Below are 19,759 nucleotides of genomic sequence, written 5' to 3' on the forward strand. Positions count from 1 at the left end.
CTTTAAAGCCATTTAATAGCAAAGGTTGGAATAGGACCTTTTTGTACACCTACTGATTACTCACAGCTAGAAAAGCTAGATTGATTGATTTTTTAAAAATTTCTTCTCCGTTTAATAATAATAATAATAATTTTATTCTTATATACCGCCAAAGCCGTAGTAGTTCGAGGTGGTTTACAGCAAAGAAGGGCTGGACAATCAGCGAATATAGATACAATTTATATAGGTAAGCAGGATACAGGTACAATATATAGGTACAATATATATAGGTGAGCAGGATACAGAGGAAGGCATCAGGGATCTTGGGAAACAAGAGGTCGGGCATAAGAGGTCTTAGGATACATAATCCAATTCACTTAAACATATTATAATAGCAAAGGTTATCTCTTCCAGCTCCCCCCAACTCAAAAAAACCCCAGCGTACAGCGAATAAAAGGTTTGCACAATCACAAGCTATAAAATAGGCTTAACACCAAAAACTAGTAAAAAGCTTTAACAAATACATACATTTTTAATTGCTTATATATTCTACAAAGCAACACAAAACTCTATAGTCTGCTAAGCAGTTTTGCAAGTTGGAAAAAGAGCTATTTGGTTTAAAAAAAAACCCATTTAAAAAATCAAACTTACCTTCTCCTTTACAAAGCCGTGCTAGCGTTGTTAGGGCCAGTAAGAACTCGGACGCTCATAGGAATTCTACGAGCATAGGAGCTGTTGCCACGCTGGATGGCGCTAAGATCTCTAGAGAGGGCTTTTGTAAATGAGGGGGTTAATCAGACGATCCCATTAACAAGAATAGAAAACAAAGCAGTTAATAAAGAGAGAGACTAATTTTAAGCAGCCAAAACTTGCGCTGAAGAATCACAGCTTGTCTTTTCGTTTTGCACTATGTATACAACTCACTTTGTAAAAAAAAACAGCAAAAAGAAAAAGCAGCCCGAACTTGAGACACACAGAATTTAAGGAGTAAAAAACTACAAACATTTAAGTACCTGGAGGCTTACACCAAGGGCTCCTTTTACTAAGGTGCGTTAGGGCCTTAACGCGGGAATAGCGCCTGCTAGACCTTAATGCCAGTATTGAGCTGGCGTTATTCTAGAAGCGTACCGCGTGGTGTAGCACACGATAATTTTGTGCGTGCGCTAAAAATGCTAGCGCACCTTAGCAAAAGGAGCCCCAAGGTGGGATATGTGAAAAGATTTAGACAAGGACAGGTTGTTCACCCTCTCCAAGGTAGAGAGAACGAGAGGGAACTCTCTAAAGTTAAAAGGGGATGGATTCCGTACAAACATAAGGAAGTTCTTCTTCACCCAGAGAGTGGTAGAAAACTGGAACGCTCTTCCGGAGTCTATCTTAGGGGAAAATACCCTCCAGGGATTCAAGACAAAGTTAGACAAGTTCCTGCTGAACTAGAACGTATGCAGGTAAGGCTAGACTCAAATAGGGTCGCCGTACATGAAGAAAGACACAGTAGTACTCGAAAGGGTCCAGAGGAGAGCGACTAAAATGGTTAAGGGGCTGGAGGAGTTGCCGTACAGTGAGAGATTAGAGAAACTGGGCCTCTTCTCCCTTGAAAAGAGGAGATTGAGAGGGGACATGATCGAAACATTCAAGGTACTGAAGGGAATAGACTCAGTAGATTAAGATAGGTTGTTCACCCTATCCAAGGTAGGGAGTACGAGAGGGCACTCGCTAAAGTTAAAAGGGGATAGATTCCGTACAAACGTAAGGAAGTTCTTCTTCACCCAGAGAGTGGTGGAAAACTGGAACGCTCTTCCAGAGTCTAAATAGGGGAAAACACCCTCCAGGGATTCAAGACAAAGTAGATAAAGACAGGTTGTTCAACCTCTCCAAGGTAGAGAGAACGAGAGGGCACTCCCTAAAGTTAAAAGGGGATAGATTCTGTACGAACGTAAGGAAATTATTCTTCACCCAGAGAGTTGTAGAAAACTGGAACGCTCTTCCGGAGTCTAATATAGGGGAAAACACCCTCCAGGGATTCAAGATAAAGTTAGACAAGTTCCTGCTGAACCGGAACGTACGCAGGTGAGACTGGACTCATTTAGAGCACTGGTCTTTGGCCTAAGAGCCGCTGCGTGAGTGGACTGACCCAGCAGCGGCAATTCTTTGTGTTCTTATGACATAGAGTGTCTGTGATGGAGCTGCAGGGAGGTTAAGCCAGGGCTGGCTTTTGGGGGAGATGCGACCTGTATGCACGAGGCCACTTACCCCCTTCCACCTCTTTTGGCCACTGGCAAGGAGGAGTTTGGGGAATAATGTTTTGCTTTAAAAAAAAAAATTATTTATAGTTTTTAAAATTTTTGACAATAAAACATCCGTCAAAAATAAGAAAAACTACAATGAACAGAAAATATCTAAATAATAAGAGCTAATGTTCTCCATTCAAAGTTTCCAGGAAATATATTAATTAAATCAGAGTATAATATAGTCCACAATTTTGGGAAAAGGAGCTGAGCTACATTATTCCATAGAACTTAAGAAATAAAGATGAGGCTTGAAGACCCCCCCAATCCTATTTCCCATTGAGCTGTGTAAATTTACTTCTGTTAAAGATGAAGTAACTTCCACTTCCTGATAAGGGCACCCAAGGGGAATAATGTTGAGGGGAGGGAAAACTGAATGATGTGCTGGAGTCAATAAAGGGCTGTGTCGAGTTGCCCCCCCCCCCCTTTTACTGAACGAGGTGGCAGTTTCAGCATTTGCCCAAGGCCTAGATTAACCTAGAGCCGGCTCTGGTTAAAGTCACTCCCCTGGGGTCACGCAGAGAGAGTTGGTTACTGGGGCACAGGGAGAGAAAAAGACTTCCCCAGCGACAATGTACAGAAGTGGGGTGGAGGGATAGATAAAGAGACTCTGACTCGTCCAAGCTGACCCGGGGAAAAACTGCGACACTGTTTTGCGTCTAAATAAAAGCGGTCCATGTGTTACTCATGACAAATTCTTTGGTCCCCACCCTTTTTTTTCCATGTAGTCATCAGCAAAGAGCCTAAGAGCCACCATTGGGGAAGCCTTTGAGCGGCTGCACCGGCTCTTGCGGGAGCGCCAGAAGTCCATGCTGGAGGAGCTGGAGGCTGACACGGCTCGCACCTTGAATGACATCGAGCAGAAGATCCAGCGGTACAGCCAGCAGCTGCGCAAAGTGCAGGAGGGGATGCTGATCCTTCAGGAGAAGCTGAGCGAGGTGGAGCAGCACTCCTTTCTAGAAGGCATCGCTTCCCTCTCTGAGAGGTACCGGAGGTCTTTCCCTAATACTGCCTGGGGCTTCCAGGGCTACTGCAGAGCCAACCAGGCTGCGAATAGTTCCGCTGTCATGCTGTGTTTTCATTTTCATTCATCACCAAGCAAAAAAAAAAAAAAAAAAATTTATTACTCGTTGTTCTGCTGGCAGCAGCTTTTTTAAGCGCTGACTGTCTGTCGCTGGCTAAATTTGACCCGGATATTCAAATCTGGGCCACGTCCAGGCATTGATATTGACGATCTCACTAGACACGTCCCGGCCAGTTTTCAGTCAGGTCCTGTATAAGGAGATGAAAAGTTTCCAATTACAATGTCCTCCTGGCATCTCCCAATGCCTGTTCCCCTTCCAAAAGTAACCCCTCACTCCCAGTAGGTTCCCCCCCTCCCCAATAATAATAATAATAATAAAGGTATTCTTTTATACCACCATTACCAAAAGTTCTAGGCAGTTTACACCATAAGAAACTGGACAATCGGCAAAATACATTCATACCATAGAGATAAAATCATTATATAAAGTTAAAAATATAATTGCAATCTTAAAAATACCCAACTAAGTAATAAATTTATCAAAGACTTAACTAATTTTCAAAAAGCACAGTAAGATATGGCTTGATGAATACATTCACCAAGCCAGGACTGTAATTTACCTGCCTGAAACACTAAGGTCTTATCAAAAAAGGTATTATATCTGACACCATTTGGCTTAGGATAGGCAAATAAGTGAGAACTTCTTGTATTCCTTGATGGTCTATATCAGTGTTCTTCAACCACCGGTCTGTGGGCCGGTGCTGGTCCACAGAAATTGCCTGCCGGTCCACAGGGCCGGCACGTGCATCAGGCCCAAAACAGTGTTCTTCAACCACCGGTCCACGGTGCGATCGATGCGGCGTTATCTTCGAGCCAGCTCCCTCTTCCTAACTGATTCAGTGCACAAAGCCACGGGCAGTGGCTCCTACGGGCGTCCTGCGCCTGAATCGGAAGCATTCTCTCTGGCGTCGCAACGTCAGAGGGAAGGCTTCCAGATGAGGCACGGGACGTTCAAGGTGCAATTAGTACTATTATGGGGCGGGGTCTGGGGTGGAGATTGAGTAGAGATGGGCGGGGTCTGGCCCACGACTTAGCCCAGTGTTCTTCAACTGCCGGTCCACAGAATAATTCTTTTATTTCTGCCGGTCCATAGGTATAAAAAGGATGAAAAACACTGGTCTATATAACTCAGGAGCTGAAAATGCTTTTCAACTGGTAATCCTAGTGCAGGATGTCATGAAAAAAGAAGTTTGTATAGCAGAATAAATAAAATCATCTTGCCATAAGGAGTTTACCAAGCGTGGCAAAATGCCAGTCGCCTGATACGCATGGTGCCCAAAAGATGCGATAGCCATGCATGCCAATCAGCTCAACAACCGGGGACCTCCATGTAATATGTCATGTTTTTCCAGGACCTGTAGCATAGGGTTATGGTAGCTGTATCTTTCCAGGATGAAGCCAGGGGTTTAATTCCTAAAAGGGAAGTCCATAGGCCATTATTGAGACGGCGTTGGGAATATCCACTGCTTATTCCTAGGAGAAGATCTAGCTGGGCACTTGGGACCTGGGTTGGCCACCGTTAGAAACAGGATGCCGGGCTTGACGGACCTTTGGTCTGTCCAAGTATGACAATTCTCGTGTTCTTATGAGATGGTCTGCGTGTGTGCTTGACCACATCTGAGAAACGGGCCCTAGTTTCGGGCTGACTTGTGAGACGTCGAAGATGTTTGTGGCTTGACTTCTCCCGTGGCAGGCCACAAGTGCCCGCTCCACCTTCATTTCTCACTGGGGGAGGTGGTATGAATGGCTGCAGGATATATAATGAAGAACCGTGTAGGCAGCGATTCTGATGGCTTTGAAAGCTCTGGTCTGGCCTGTTTGTGAGCTCCAGAAAAGAATCTCAGCTTGCTGAAGGAAATGGTTCCAGTTTTAACATTTTATCAAAAAGTATACAAGCTGAATATCCAAAAAAATAAAAAAAAATAACCAACAAATATTCAGAATAGAGCTGCTAATAGTGGAAGGAAACAGGCTGAAAGGCAAATAACTAACATGGAGAAAAAGACCTCAGTGTTTCAAGGAAACAACCAAGAAACCATATGTTCAGTTATAAACTGCCATACAAAACACATCCCAGGTCAAAAAACTCCATGGAAAAGATTCATAAAGATACAGTTTAAAATACACAAGTTAAACTGCAAAAAAAAACAGCAAAAAACTGTAAAAACTTGCACTTATCTTCCATTCATCTCCCACAAGCAGTGGAAAGAAATATCCGTTGCTCCAATACGGAACCAGACACACTTTTCAAAGAATGAACTCAGTATTCCCGACAGGCCCTGTTTCGCCAAGTGGCTGCGTCAGGGGAATATCTTTAGAAAGAGAGCAACTGCTTCAAAAAATCTTCCACGGGAAAATGCAGTTGCTCTCTTTCTAAAGATATTCCCCTGATGCAGCCACTTGGCGAAACAGGGCCTGTCGGGAATACTGAGTTCATTCTTTGAAAAGTGTGTCTGGTTCCGTATTGGAGCAACGGATATTTCTTTCCACTGCTTGTGGGAGATGAATGGAAGATAAGTGCAAGTTTTTACAGTTTTTTGCTGGTTTTTTGCAGTTTAACTTGTGTATTTTAAACTGTATCTTTATGAATCTTTTCCATGGAGTTTTTTGACCTGGGATGTGTTTTGTATGGCAGTTTATAACTGAACATATAGTTTCTTGGTTGTTTCCTTGAAACACTGAGGTCTTTTTCTCCATGTTAGTTACTTGCCTTTCAGCCTGTTTCCTTCCACTATTAGCAGCTTTATTCTGAATATTTGTTGGTTATTTTTTTGATTTTTCCAGTTTTAACATGTAATCGTTACACCTGTAATTATATAAACAGGCCACGGAGGATGAACAGGATAGAAATGCTTCTAATGTAAACCAGTCTTTTCCACCTAACTGGCCTGGGTTTCAGGATATGCACGGGAGTCTTCAGTGTATGCAAATCTGTCTCATGCATATTAATTGGAGCAAGCCTGTACACTCGTCTTTCTCCTGGTGCATCCAGGAGAGGGCTGGAAAATTCTGATTTAAAACACAGATGTAAGGTTAACTGTTACTAATAATTAGTTACTCTTCTGTCTGGTCCTTCCCGTCCACCGCTACTGTAGTTCCTCACCCCTTCCCCTCCCCCATCTGTAAGTTCACGGGTCTTCACACGCTATTCCAGCTGTTGAAGGGACACATCTGTATACAAACTGTCTCTGTGTGCTTTGTTTGCGTTTTGCAACCTTCCCGATTGGTCTTGGAAAGCAGCAGGAGATCAACAGCTAAAGTGTCATGCCAGGGCACCCAATTTAGAAAACCAGCAGCGGGGCATTTTAGCCTCCTATTGGCTCGGTCGCAGCTTTAAAACCGCACGGTTGAGTTGGAATTCCAAGGGCGTTGTGTCTCGGGCGCAGTTCATGGGAGCATGCGGCAGCCACTGCTGTCGCGCCTTGCTGGAAAACCTTTCCTGGATGGAAAGCAATCCCGCGTTCAGTGCCAAATCCATGCACAGTAGAGAATGACACGGTGACAAAATTCATCACCGTTCCCATCCCCGCGGATAACTGCGGGAAATAATCCCATGTCATTTTCTAGTGTCTATTTCAACCTCGGTCCTTCTACACCAGCATTCTTCAAAGCAAAGCTTGCGGGTCAGTGGTTGTGGCCTTTCATACTCTGATTGTTCCCTCTCTCCTGAAAAAATGACATGAAGATGGTTTCCTGTGGTTATCCGCGGGGACGGGAACGGTGATGAATTTTGTCACCGTGTCATTCTCTAATGCACAGCTCACCTTCTGCGCGCTTGAAATCCAGGTGCCGTGTGTGGTGCTGCAGGTGTCTGACGGTATGTGAAGGCTCCTCTCTGTTTGCAAAGATTTATACCACCCTCTGCTCTGTTATTACGGCAGTAACCCCAGCACGCAGCAGCGCGGCATAAAATCAAAAAAGCTGGCAGTTATGCAACCGCTTATTCTGCAGCTCTCACTAGGAACTTCTCATTCACTGCAAAATGAAGTCTCAGCTTTCTCAAATGAAATGCACAGTTTTATACTCTTCCGACTCGAGCTAATATGGGGCCCTGCCATCTGTGCGCGATTCCTTTCTGATGTACGCTTGCATTATTCTTCAAGGGTACTGTAGTTCTGCAGTCACTGTGGCTGTTAGAGATTCGGTCCAGGCTGTCTGTCACCATGTCGCAATTCGCCCAGCTCCCAAGAGCAAGGAAACCTGCTGACGCGTATAAGCAAAGCAGCTGCACCCAGGAAGCGCAACCAAGGACAAGAGTCAAATTAATCTCTTGATGAATTAAGAGGTGCATAATTGAGAAGTTAACGAAGCGCAACCTGTAAGGCTGCTCGTCGGAGAACAATTTGCCCAGCCCGTAGGCCCAGAGGACTGGGCATATCTACGCTTCTGTACCAAGATGTGAGCAGAGGGGACAAATGTGCCCTTGAAGTATCAAGCTTAGGTAGCAGGGTCTGACTAGTTCACTCCCTCCTGGCCACAAAAAAGTCTGACTTTTAGGGTAAATAAGCTGCGTGATCCCCCTCTTCTAGCCATAGATATAGGCTAACCCCAGGGGTTATAAGCTCTGATTACAGGACAAGCAGATGTGGCATTGCCATGCTGGCCTGTAAGCTCCCTAAAGGAGGGAGAAGAAACAACCAGACAAGTCAGAAGAAGAACAGAGATAGGGATCAATATTTAGCCAGCAGTGGTGAGTATTTCATTCATTTCAAGATCTTATTCGGCCTCTGTGTCACTCTTGTCCCTTTGGACTGGAATGTGCGCAGATCTCATCGGGCTCGGAGCTCTCGGAGATTAAAACTTTCCTTAGGGGCAAAGTCACATCAGCCAATCTTTCTCCTACAAACCAACCGAGCTTTGGAATCACTTGCCACTCTCGCTAAGAAACTCAGGCCCCTTCTTATCTTTCAGGAAGGCTCTGAAGACAGTCTTGTTCGCCAAAAATTACTCTATTCTTAATGCTAACCAAGTCGAGCTCCAAATTGGTTGATGACTAAGTTTTAGTTTTGGGGTTTTTTTTTAGCCGCCAGTAGCATTTTTCCAAGATTTTCAATGTCGGACCACATCCAGGCACCAGCATTGAGCACTGGAGTTTGCATGATCAGCTGTTTCTTATGTAGTCAAGAGCACGTTCAGAACTGAACCGCCTAAGTAGCATCTCGTAAAAATAGGACTGACTTTTACGAGATCCAATTTAACCACGTATCGCCCCTGGACCACCCTCAAAATAGAAGTGTAGGGATGAAGACTGACCCTCCACTGATCACTCAAAAGGGGACGCCAGGGGTACAGCCCAGACACATTTCTTTAAAAAAGCATGACATGTAATTTTGACAAGGACCTGACACAGGGCTGTGTCTCGGGAGTCATAAAATCTGTCAGCTCTAATGTGAAGGTACCATAGGAATGATAGTGCTTAGAACCAGTTGAATCTCTTAGTGGAATGATGGAAGCAGACTCTGCTCCGTTGCACAGTCTGTCCCCATTCAGGAGATCCACAATGAATATGCATGAATAAATTTGCATGTGGCAGAGGCAGCGTTATTCGTTGATTTTAAGGGCTCCTTTTACTAGGCTGCGATAGCGTTTTTAGCGAGCGCAGAATTGCCCCGCGCACTAAACCCGCGCTACGCGGCTAGAACTAATGCCAGCTCAATGCTGGCGTTACCTTCTAGCACACGCGACAATTCTGCGCACGTTAAGCATTAAGCACGCAATAAAAACGCTATCACAGCTTAGTAAAAGGAGTCCTAAGTTTTTCTTGTTGCTTTTCTCTTCATGACCACCTTCAGTGTTACACTTTTTATTGTGATTTTTTTTTTAATCATTTTTGTTTATCGTTTTGTTTATTGGTTTTTTTGTTTATCGTTTTTGTTTATCTTTTTTTTTGTTTATCGTTTTTGTTTATCATTTATCGTTTTTTTTTGTTTATCGGTTTTTTGTTTATTGTTTTGAAGTGACATTTTATAATTTTTAAAAATGTTCTTTGTACTGTGTTTTCTGCATTGTTACCCACTTCTGTATATCATTTAAATGAATCCAGTCTGCTGATCTTTGCAGTTGTCAAAAGACGCATCTCAAATTAAATCAGGCTATGACAGGAAGAAGGGTTCAGGTTTAAATAAAGGGGGCTCATGAAAAAACTGGGGGAGGCGAACAGGATTAACTGAAAATGCTTTGGTGGGTGGGATGTCGGGAAGGACTTGCTAATAACCAGAGCTTCTTTCCCATCAGGTTAAAGGGGAAGATCCATGAAACCAACTTAACCTACGAGGACTTCCCCACATCCAAGTACATGGGCCCACTGCAGTACACCATCTGGAAGTCCCTCTTCCAAGACATCCATCCTGGTAAGGATTATTCCAGAACTTTCTCTGTGCTCCCGTTAAAAAAGCTGAAAGGGGAGCTCATGATACCGAGAGCAATGGGAGATGGAGTCGGTGGTGCAGCGAGGATGAGAGGTGCCTGAGGCAGTGGCGCCCCTCCCCCGCACTCTTCTCTGCCCCCCTCGTCCCCCCCCCCTCCAGAAAATGGTTATTCTCGCTAGTTCGCTGCGTTTGATCTGTTATTGTAACCCTGGGATCAGCAACTCGAAGGGAAGTACAGTGAGCATCTTGCTTGGACATCCTTATGATAACTTTCCCTGTCTTGCAAGGAGGAGAGAGGGCGGTTTGGAGAGAGAATTGCACCCTGTTCTCCATTTCCCCAGACCAGTGCATTGAATCTTGAAAATGAAGGATGTAAAGTAAAGAACTAAGGTCTGCACGGTCTGCGCTCCATACATGGTGATTCGGTGTAGGGTGGGCATCAGTGTGAACTCCACTCATATGGAACAGGAGGATGTTACTGGCCAGACTTTACGGTAGATGTCCTGCAAACAACGGGATGGTTGGATAGGCTGGAGTGAGCTTGGATGGCAACTTCAGCATTTGGATCCCAGGACAAAACCAGGTGGATTTTACAGTCTAGAACCCAGAAATATCAAAGAAGAGACAAGTTGATTTTTAATGGGCAGACTGGATGGACCGTTCAGCTCTTTATCTGCCATCATCTACAATGCTACTATGTTATCTGGCAGAAACCCAAAGAGTAGCACCATTCCAGAGCTGAGATTGTGATGTCATAATGCCTCATTCCACCAATCCTTAAGAGCCAATCTCAGCAGTGATGTCACAATGGTAGAAACCCAAAGAGTAGCAACATTCCAGAGCTGAGATTGTGATGTCATAATGCCTCATTCCACCAATCCCTAAGAGCCAATCTCAGCAGTGATGTCACAATGGCTTGATTAGATGGAACTTCAGCAATTGGCACCTAGGACAGTACAAGACTTTACAGTCTACGGCCCAGAAATATCAAAGAAGAGGCAAGTTAATCTAATCATGTATTTTTTAATGAGTATCACATATGGGCAGACTGGATGGACCGTTCAGGTATTTATCTGCCGTCATTTACTATGTTACTATGTTCCCTCAGACTTCCAGAGAGTCGGAAGAGCTAAGAGTGAGGTTACCAGATTTCTTCATGAAAAAAATAGGACATATGGCTCCGCCCTGCCCCCCCCCCCACCCCACAAACCTTGCCTCTTCTTCCCTGAGTCCAGGCTGTTTCCGGAAGACCTCCGAGCATACGTGGATGCGACGTGATGACATCACACGCATGCATGCGACATCGCGTCTCGTCAGCGCATGCTTGGAGGCCCCTCCAGGTGCTCGGATTAGGAGAAATACTGCATAAAAAATAAAATGAGACGCCGTTACTTTTCATGGACCAATCACGTCAAAGAATGATGCTTGTCTGGGCAGTTGAATCCTTACGCACGCAGACATAGTAACTTACATAGTAAATGTTGGCAGATAAAGACCTGAATGGTCCATCCAGTCTGCCCATTGGTTATATCCATTAAAAATATATGATTAAATGAACTTGTATCTCGCTCATAACATTGGCAGACTCTTGTGTACACGACGTGCACATCACCTATTGTAGTGTATACTAATTATTCAAATTGTGCATGCAAATTGGATGCACGCCCAAGTTTGCGTGCACAGTTTTAAGTGTCACTTGTTGAATTCCCCTATTTCTGTCTCCTGACAAGCTTCATTTTCTATCCATCATGACATTCAGGCAGAGATTGGGTGGCGATGTCATCATATTTATCTCCTTCTATGCTCCTAATACTTTTTCATGTCCTTTCTTCCCCCCCAGTGCCGGCCGCTCTTATGCTTGATCCTGTCACTGCCCATCACCGCCTGATTCTCTCCGATGATTGCACCATTGTGGCATATGGCAATCTGCACCCACAGCCCCTGCAGGACTCCCCAAAGCGCTTTGACGTGGAGGTCTCCGTGCTGGGCTCTCAGGCCTTTGATGGCGGGGTGCATTACTGGGAGGTGGTGGTTTCCGAGAAGACTCAGTGGATGATCGGCCTGGCCCATGAGGCTGTGAGCCGCAAAGGGAGCATCCAGATCCAACCAAGCCGCGGCTTCTTCTGCATCGTCATGCATGATGGCAACCAGTACAGCGCCTGCACCGAACCCTGGACTCGACTCAATGTCAAAAGCAAGCTGGAGAAAGTGGGCGTCTTCCTGGACTATGACAAGGGCCTGCTCATATTCTACAATGCTGACGATATGTCCTGGCTGTACACCTTCCGAGAGAAGTTCCCAGGCAACCTGCACTCTTACTTCAGTCCTGGCCAGAGTCATGCCAACGGGAAGAACGTTCAACCCTTGAGGATCAACACGGTCCGCATCTAGGAGACCTCTACTGTGGATGCCAGCCCTTGCCAACCTAACTCCTTGCAGTGGTCCTAACTCCCATCTCCATTTGATCTGCTGCCTCTTTTCCTGTTAATGCAACCCCCATCCATGCTGTGGCCCATTCTTACCTCTTGAGACCCCTGACCCGCTGCGGAGAGAGACCGTGTGACTTCCAGTTCTCTCTGTAGATGCAGAAGTTCCCCAGTTCTAGATCTTTGAGATCCCCAAATGGGCCTTGTTTTTAGAGGAACCAAAATGATGCCAAATAATTAGCTTGAATGTATGCAAATATATCTCATAAATTATTCAATGCAAATGTGCCCAAGAACCAGAAGAGCTGGCGATTCTTGAGAACTGGATTCTGACGCCATTGCTCTAGGCTGATTTTGTTATTAATAAGGTAGGGGAGGTGTCGGGGTGGGGGGGGCACTGCCATCCCTGTGGGTGGTGAGAAAGAGCGCTTTCAAATGAAGCAAATTGGTGATTGGGACTGGGACCAAAGAAATAACACAATGCGATCATTAATATAATGCTCCATTATCGGCGTCATGCAACCCACTCCTACTGCCTCGACACCGGATCCCCTCCACTCTCCCAAGTCTTCAGCTGTGAGCCTGCCTTGCTGGAGCCCCTTCAGATCTGGTCTCTATTCCAGTACCAGCATTGATCCTGGAGACTGCAGATGTGGGGATGGGAGTTAAAACACCAGGGCTTGGCCAAAAATTTGCTGCTGCTGCCAGTGGGAAAATATAGCTCTGTTTTGGGCGTTTGTGCTTGTCTGTCTTGATGCACTGTCTGTTATTGCTGTATTTATGTTTGGGTTTTGGATGATTACTGGGTTGATGTAATGAGTTGAATTACATGTGTAATTTTATTTTAAGAGATATGGTCTGGTATTCCTTTATGTTGATAACACGGAGAAGATACAGAAAGCCCACAAAAAGCAAACAAGCAATCGAAATGAGTGGGAATCGAAGCAAGGCACGCGCAGAGGTGACAGAGTAAAATGAATTGCTCTTTATTAGGACTTTACAGTAACGGTCTCAACACAAGCGTTTGGAAAATCCAGACCCTTAGACCCGCCTCTCGGCAATTTCTTAGTAGCTTTTCAAAGCCTGGACAAAGTGCCGGGTTTTGAAAAGCGGTCCTTAAAAGGGGGACATGTCTAGAGAAATCCGGACGTTTGGTAACCCTAGTCATGACCCAACCAATATTTTGTTCAACTAGAAAGCTTAGGTGGGGGGTGGGGGGGCTATTGGTTTGGCTTCTTTAACCAAAAAAAAGTGTTCTGTTGCTCCTGGTCTGGAGAATGGAGAGAGAAGTAGGTGATGCTGTTTTTAAAACAGTAAATGGATCTAGTTTAACCTGATTGGGTAGTACCTAGTTATGACACCAGATGGCAGCAAACAAATCCAAATCAGAGATTTTTCTTTTAAGCCTGCTGCAATGTGGACCTGGAGTATGTATGCTTATGTTAGAGCAGAGACAAATCACAGCCTTCCTGTACCAGAGAACTGGTTTAAATAGAAACTGTACTTTGGAAATGTATATACAACCCGGTCATTAATATCTGCCTCTCTCTCCATTCATCAGACTGTCATTGCACCAGAGTCTTAAGTAATAGGAAGGAATTGGGACTTGTATAGAGTGTTCCCCTGCGAATTTGCGGTCTCACTCACTCGTGGTTTTCTCTGACCGCCTCTTCTTGTAGTAAAGTCGGGCTACACCAATCAGGAGCTGCGTATCCAAGCAGCTCCTGATTGGTGTAGCCCGACTTTACTATAGGAAGAGGCGATTGGAGCAGACCGCGAGTGATTTTCTTCACCCGCCGGCGCTCCAGCTGCCCTCTCCTGTCTTTTCAATCCTCCCCTGCCTTTTGAAAAGGCAAAAAACCGCATTTGCGGTTTTTTTTAAATTCGCGGGGGTTCCTGGAATGGAACTGCAAATTTCGGGGGAGTACTGTACTGCCTTTTTGTAATTATACAACCAAATTGAAAGCAGTTCACATATATACAGGTACACATTTTGTACCTGGGACAATGGAGGTCACAAGCAGCAGTGCTGGGATTTGATCCCACAACCTCTGGGTGCAGAGGCAGCGGTTCTACCTCTAGGCCACAGTTCATTCCTAGCTCACATTACCTACAATAAATGGAAAACAGATAAGGGCAGATAAAGACCATTTGGCCCATCCATACTGCCCACTTATCTTCTCTGCTTCATCAGTTGGATACATTCTGGTTAGCAGTTCCCCGTCTTCTGGGTTTGGCCATGGACACAGTAGCTTGGTTACCCAAGTGGTAAGAACATAAGAATTGTTGCTGCTGGGTCAGACCAGTGGTCCATCGTGCCCAGCAGTCCGCTCACACGGTGGCCCTTTGGTCAAAGACCAGTGCCCTAACTGAGATTAGCCCTACCTGCGTACGTTCTGGTTCAGCAGGAACTTGTCTAACTTTGTCTTTGAATCCCTGGAGGGTGTTTTCCCCTATGACAGAATCCGGAAGAGCGTTCCAGTTTTCCACCACTCTCTGGGTGAAGAAGAACTTCCTTAGGTTTGTACGGAATCCATCACCTTTCAGCTTTAGAGAGTGTCCTCTTGTTCTTTCTATCTTGGAGAGTGTGAACAGTCTGTCTTTATCTACTTTGTCTTGAGTCCCTGGAGGGTGTTTTCCCCTACAACAGCCTCCGGAAGAGCGTTCCAGTTTTCTACCATTCTCTGGGTGAAGAACTTCCTTATGTTTGTACGGAATCTATTCCCCTTTCAACTTTAGAGAGTGCCCTCTCGTTCTCCCTACCTTGGAGAGGGTGAACAACCTGTCTTTATCTGCTAAGTCTATTCCCGTCAGTATTTTGAACCAAGCACCCATTGCTGTGCCACTTACGTTGGTCTCAGGAGGACAGAGGAATTGCCAAAACGTGATGGCTGCTGCACCAGTGAAGATCTTTGGCCGTGTAGGCCTTCCAAAGTCTGGTATTTCTTCTTCAAACTGCAGCACTTCTAATCTCGGCCATGTGATATTCCGTAATTAATAATAAAAATAATAATAATAATTTATTTTTTTATATATCGCCAAAGCCATGATAGTTCGAGGCGGTTTACAATAAGAGGTGCTGGCCAAACAGCGAAGTGGTACAATGCAAAGTCATCGTATTTGAGGTACAGTGATACATTATAAGATAATTAGGTTACAATCGAGTGAACAAATTTGTTTTTATTGCTTTTCTAAAACTGAAGTAGGATGAGGAATGCATGATAATGTTACCTAGCCAGTCATTCCATTTACCTGCCTGGAGGCAAGAGTTCTGTCCAGGAATCTTTTGTAGTGGCAGTCCTTTAAGGATGGGAAGGAGAACATGTGAATTCTGCGTGTGGGCCTAATAATAATAATATTAACTATATTTTTGTCTACCGCAATACCATAAAACAGTTCAGAACGGTTTACAGGAGAAGAGACTGTACATTTACAGCGAAGATGCAGAGTCAGATTAACCAGGATAAAGAGAAACCAGGTACGTAGGGGCCAGGCCAAAAATTGATTTATAACAAAGGCAGAAAAACTTGAACAAAACTCGTGCTTCCAGGGGCAGCCAGAGAAGTTTCTGGTAGTAGGGGCTAACGTGTTGCCATTTTTCTCAGCCCCAAAATCAGACGAACTGCCGAATTTTGAATGATTCGGAGTCTTTGGAGGTTTTTTTTTTGAAGGTTCCCAAATAAATGATGTTACAGTAGTCAAGTGTGCTAAGAATGGAAGATTGAACCAGTAAGCGGAATGAGACGGCGTCAAAATATTTTCTGATGGTTCTGAGTTTCCATAATATCGAGAAGCATTTTCTAACCAGTAAATATATTTAGGGTAAGGTGGCGGTCCAGAGCCACTCCCAGGAATTTTTAAGGAATCTTCAACAGGGAAGAACATGGAATTTGTGCACCTTCCAAGCAAAACAGGGAAGAACATGGTTTTGAACACCTTCCAAGCAAAATTGAGAGTGCACACTGGGTGCAACCCAGTGGTTCCCCTTCTTTCAGAGGCTCGGGTGGGGGGGGGAGTGTGAGTGTGGGTGCCCTTTACAGGGTGTGGAAGGGGTTGGGGGGATGGAGGTGTACGGAGCTGTTCCTGTTCCCACTACCTTTCCTTTTCCCCCCCTCTAACCATCCATTCACTCCACCCTGTACTTTTTGGAAGCCAGCTCTTCCTCTCCCCTGGGCTGTTTTTCTTTACGTTTCTTCCTGTACTGCAGGGCTTGGGATCCTGGCGGTGGCAGCTTGCCTTTTCCTTCCTGTGCTGCCTCTTGCAGCTCTAGAGAGAGGTATACTGAACCGTGACTTCTTTTTAGGTGCTTGCTCCAGCCAAACCACTTAACAAGATGGATTGCTCTGGTTTAGGCACAGAAGGGCTGCCCCCTAGCTCCAAATTTACCCAACACACTGCTGCAGTCCTGAGTTTGCTCCACTGCATGCTCGAACTTGTAGTTTTTGCCTTTTCCAGGGACTCCTGTAGGGAAATCAGAACTCCATGTCCCTGCATGCAGTGGGGCAAACTCAGAACTGGATCCATCTGCCTCTCAAGGTGAGGAAGACTACAAACCCCGAACTGCAGTGCTTGTCCATTGCGATCTCATGAATTTCTATGTTCCCATAACCTCTGGAAGCTGAGATGCTGTTTTTAAAAATGTATGGGAAGGGGCCGTGAGTGGCTCCATCGGCAACTGTCCCATAAGCAGAGAGAGCTTTTTTTTCAGTCACCGAGATTTCTTCTCATCACAGTGGACCAGTGTTTGATCTGTGGATTCCTGCCGGGAACCTGATAAGCTTTTCTTTCTAACCATTGATTAGTGAAGCCATCGTGTTTCTACATTTCTATGGAGACTGTGTCTGAATTCAAGAAAACATGGGCCTGGCATGTGGGATCTCTTGGGGAGAGGAGGAGACAGTGGATTCTGCGGATGGGCAGACTGGATGGGCCATTTTGCCTTATCTGCTGTCATGTTTCTATGCTGCCCTAGAACATTTTCCAAGGGCTGTCTGTACACTATAGCAGATGTTTCCTGTGTATCACAAGAGGAACTGCCTTTTTAGAAAATCTGAGCGCAGAGAACAATCTTGGGTCCTCATACTTACTGAACTGAGGCTTATACTGTAAGATAAGAGCAGAGCGTTAAATCCATCTGTTTAACAAGAGCAGGTTTTCAACTTCTTGATGGATAAAAAGGGTGAAGAGCAAGGCTTTAACTCCCGGCTGAGTGAAAAGGATGAGCCCTGGGCAGAACTATTAAGATGGGATCCCCTATAATGCCATCTCTCTTATGGTAGTGGGGATTCCGATCTGGGCTTATCAGATGGCGTCATCAATGCATGGCTGACTCATCCTGTTTGTCCATGGAGAAACTGAAATGCAAGGTATTGGGCACATTTCCCAAAACTGACATAGAACAGACATTCAGAAATTGGTCCCAGTGTCTCTTTTCCACTCTTCTTGTTTCTTTTTAAGCCTCTTTTCAGGGTCTCCTGTCCTGTTGATAGGTCTTCTCTCTCTTGTCCACTATCCATCTTTACTTGGTGTCCCTGTCCCTTCTGGACGCAATGGGAAAGCCTGCCATTTTGGAGTGGTAGGCCTGAGGAGCAGGAGGGACTGGGCATCCCTCCTGCTGTCGACCTAATTTTCAGGTACAGGAGAGATTTGAGGTGTGTGGGGAGGGCCAGGAAGCATCTGGTGGCAGGAAGGAGTAGGTTGCTGGTGGCATCTATATGGCAGTAGAGTAGGGTTTTGGGTTTGTTTTTTTTGGTAGGCTCACATTTTCCATCATGAATGTAGTGGTTAGAGTGGCTTATGGGCCTGGGTCCTCCTCTCTATGGTTCATTAAGCCCAGACTACTTAAGCCACCTCTGTGCAGCTCTACTAGGCTTTCCTATAGCAGGTGCTGATGTTCCAGAGACAGTATTTTATTCCGATTTTTATGGCGGTGTGAGGGGGTCAGTGATGACTGGGGGGAGTGTGTGTGTGGGGGGGGGGGGGGTCTGTACTTAGCACCTGCAGTGGTTTTCTGGGCACTTAGACCTGGTTTTAGATCGCCTAAGTCACAACGTATAAGTTCCATCTAGGCAGCCTCATAAAACTTTCGATTATCCCTGCAGTATGACTAAGTCTAGGTCGGCCCACATCCTGCCCTCACCACTCCTCCAAAAACGCCCCTTTCAGCTCTGGCTGCACAGCGGCATTCAGAGGCCTAAAATGTCCCTGGATACAAAAGATGTTGGTGCTGGTCGCCTATGTATTTTATCGTTTGCATTTTTTTGCTCCATCCTGCGGGAGTATTTACTGTTGAATGTGTAATTTTATAGTTTTGTGTGTAAAATTTCAACCTGCCCTGGGTAAGGGTGGGATATAAATAAACCACCAAGAACCGCGGCCGCAAGAAGACAAAGCTTTTTTTTCCAGCATAGCAGCCGAGTGGAGCAACTCGTCAGACGATCTGCCAGACGGAAATGCTGCATTCCGGCTTTTAATTCCCAGGAGCCAGGAATGACTGAAGCTTGCGATCGCCCCCTCCTCATTAAATAGCCGTTTCGATTATCAGCGCGTGGACGACCTGGGTGGGTTTTTAGACGTATTTCCGTTTCGATTATGAGCCCCATTGGGTGTATTTGCTCACTGCTGCCTCCTTTCCTAAATGCTCTTATAAACCTGTTTGTGAGTCGCTCCTGTCTCCGTCCCTGTTCCCTTAAAGCTGTTTGTGTGGCGTGTAAAATTGGGTGTGTCTGATCGCTGCCACCGCCTCTCTTGAGGGCTCTCTTCAGCCGTTTGTGCTGTATACACACACACACACACACACACACACATTAGGAGCATCTGGTCTCTGATGTTTCCTCGCCTGAGTGCTCTCTTCAGCTGTTTGTGCTGTATTCCCATATTGGGTGTGTCTGATCGCCGCAGGGATTCCTGGTTTCCATTGAGGGCTGCTTTACTTCACTGATGTGAATGAGTAAATGAGGAGGGGGGCGATCACAAGCTTCAGTCATTCCTGGCTCCTGGGAATTAAAAGCCGGAATGCAGCATTCCTCCTTGAGACAATTTCTGTCTGGCAGATCTTCTGACGAGTGCTACATTCGGCTGCTATGTTACAAAAAAAGCTTTGTCTTTCTTGCAGCCGCGGTTCTTCAAAAACATCTGCGGTTTGTTTTGTGGCACTGTGCTTTTCTTTATTTTCCCTGTGTCTCCTTTCTTTATCTTTCCTGTTCTCTTATTTCTTATGTTGTAACAATACATTTTGGGGATGATGGGAGGTTTATATTATTTATACCACTTATAGTCTAAGTGGTTTACATTCAGGTACTTTATCATATGTCCCTGTCAGTCCCAGCAGGCTCAAACTCTTATCTAGTGTACCTGGAGCAATGAGGAGATTAAGTGACTTGCCCAGGGTCACAAGGAGCTGTGAGGGATTTGAACCCAGAACCTCAGTGTGCTAAGGCTGTAACCACTGCACCACACGGCTCGCTAGTTGGCAGGTTAGGCAGATCCTGGTTTTGAATTTACATCCCAAAATCTGGGTGGTGGTGAAGGGGATGGAATTTGTAGTCTATTCAATAATCAATAAACATCAGGAAGACTCCCCCAGGGACAAATGTCACTGGGATCTGCTTCGTCCTG

At 45.3% G+C, this 19,759-nt stretch overlaps 1 protein-coding gene across 3 annotated transcripts in view; it reads left to right on the forward strand.

Annotated features, from left to right (window-relative positions):
• Window positions 1–19,759, forward strand: part of TRIM62 (tripartite motif containing 62) — a 53,226-nt gene that overhangs the window by 23,705 nt on the left and 9,762 nt on the right. For 2 of the 3 annotated variants that reach the window (XM_033921478.1, XM_033921476.1), the window contains exons 3-5: window positions 2,993–3,249; window positions 9,583–9,698; window positions 11,557–12,994. In XM_033921478.1, coding sequence (XP_033777369.1) covers window positions 2,993–3,249; window positions 9,583–9,698; window positions 11,557–12,107 — 924 coding nt within the window. In that variant the 3' untranslated portion in view covers window positions 12,108–12,994. Of the gene's footprint in view, window positions 1–2,992; window positions 3,250–9,582; window positions 9,699–11,556; window positions 12,995–19,759 lie in introns of those variants that run through there. The other variant, XM_033921477.1, reaches the window with a different exon arrangement.

The sequence above is a fragment of the Geotrypetes seraphini genome, chromosome 15, assembly GCF_902459505.1.
Source record: "Geotrypetes seraphini chromosome 15, aGeoSer1.1, whole genome shotgun sequence".
NCBI lineage: Eukaryota > Metazoa > Chordata > Amphibia > Gymnophiona > Dermophiidae > Geotrypetes > Geotrypetes seraphini.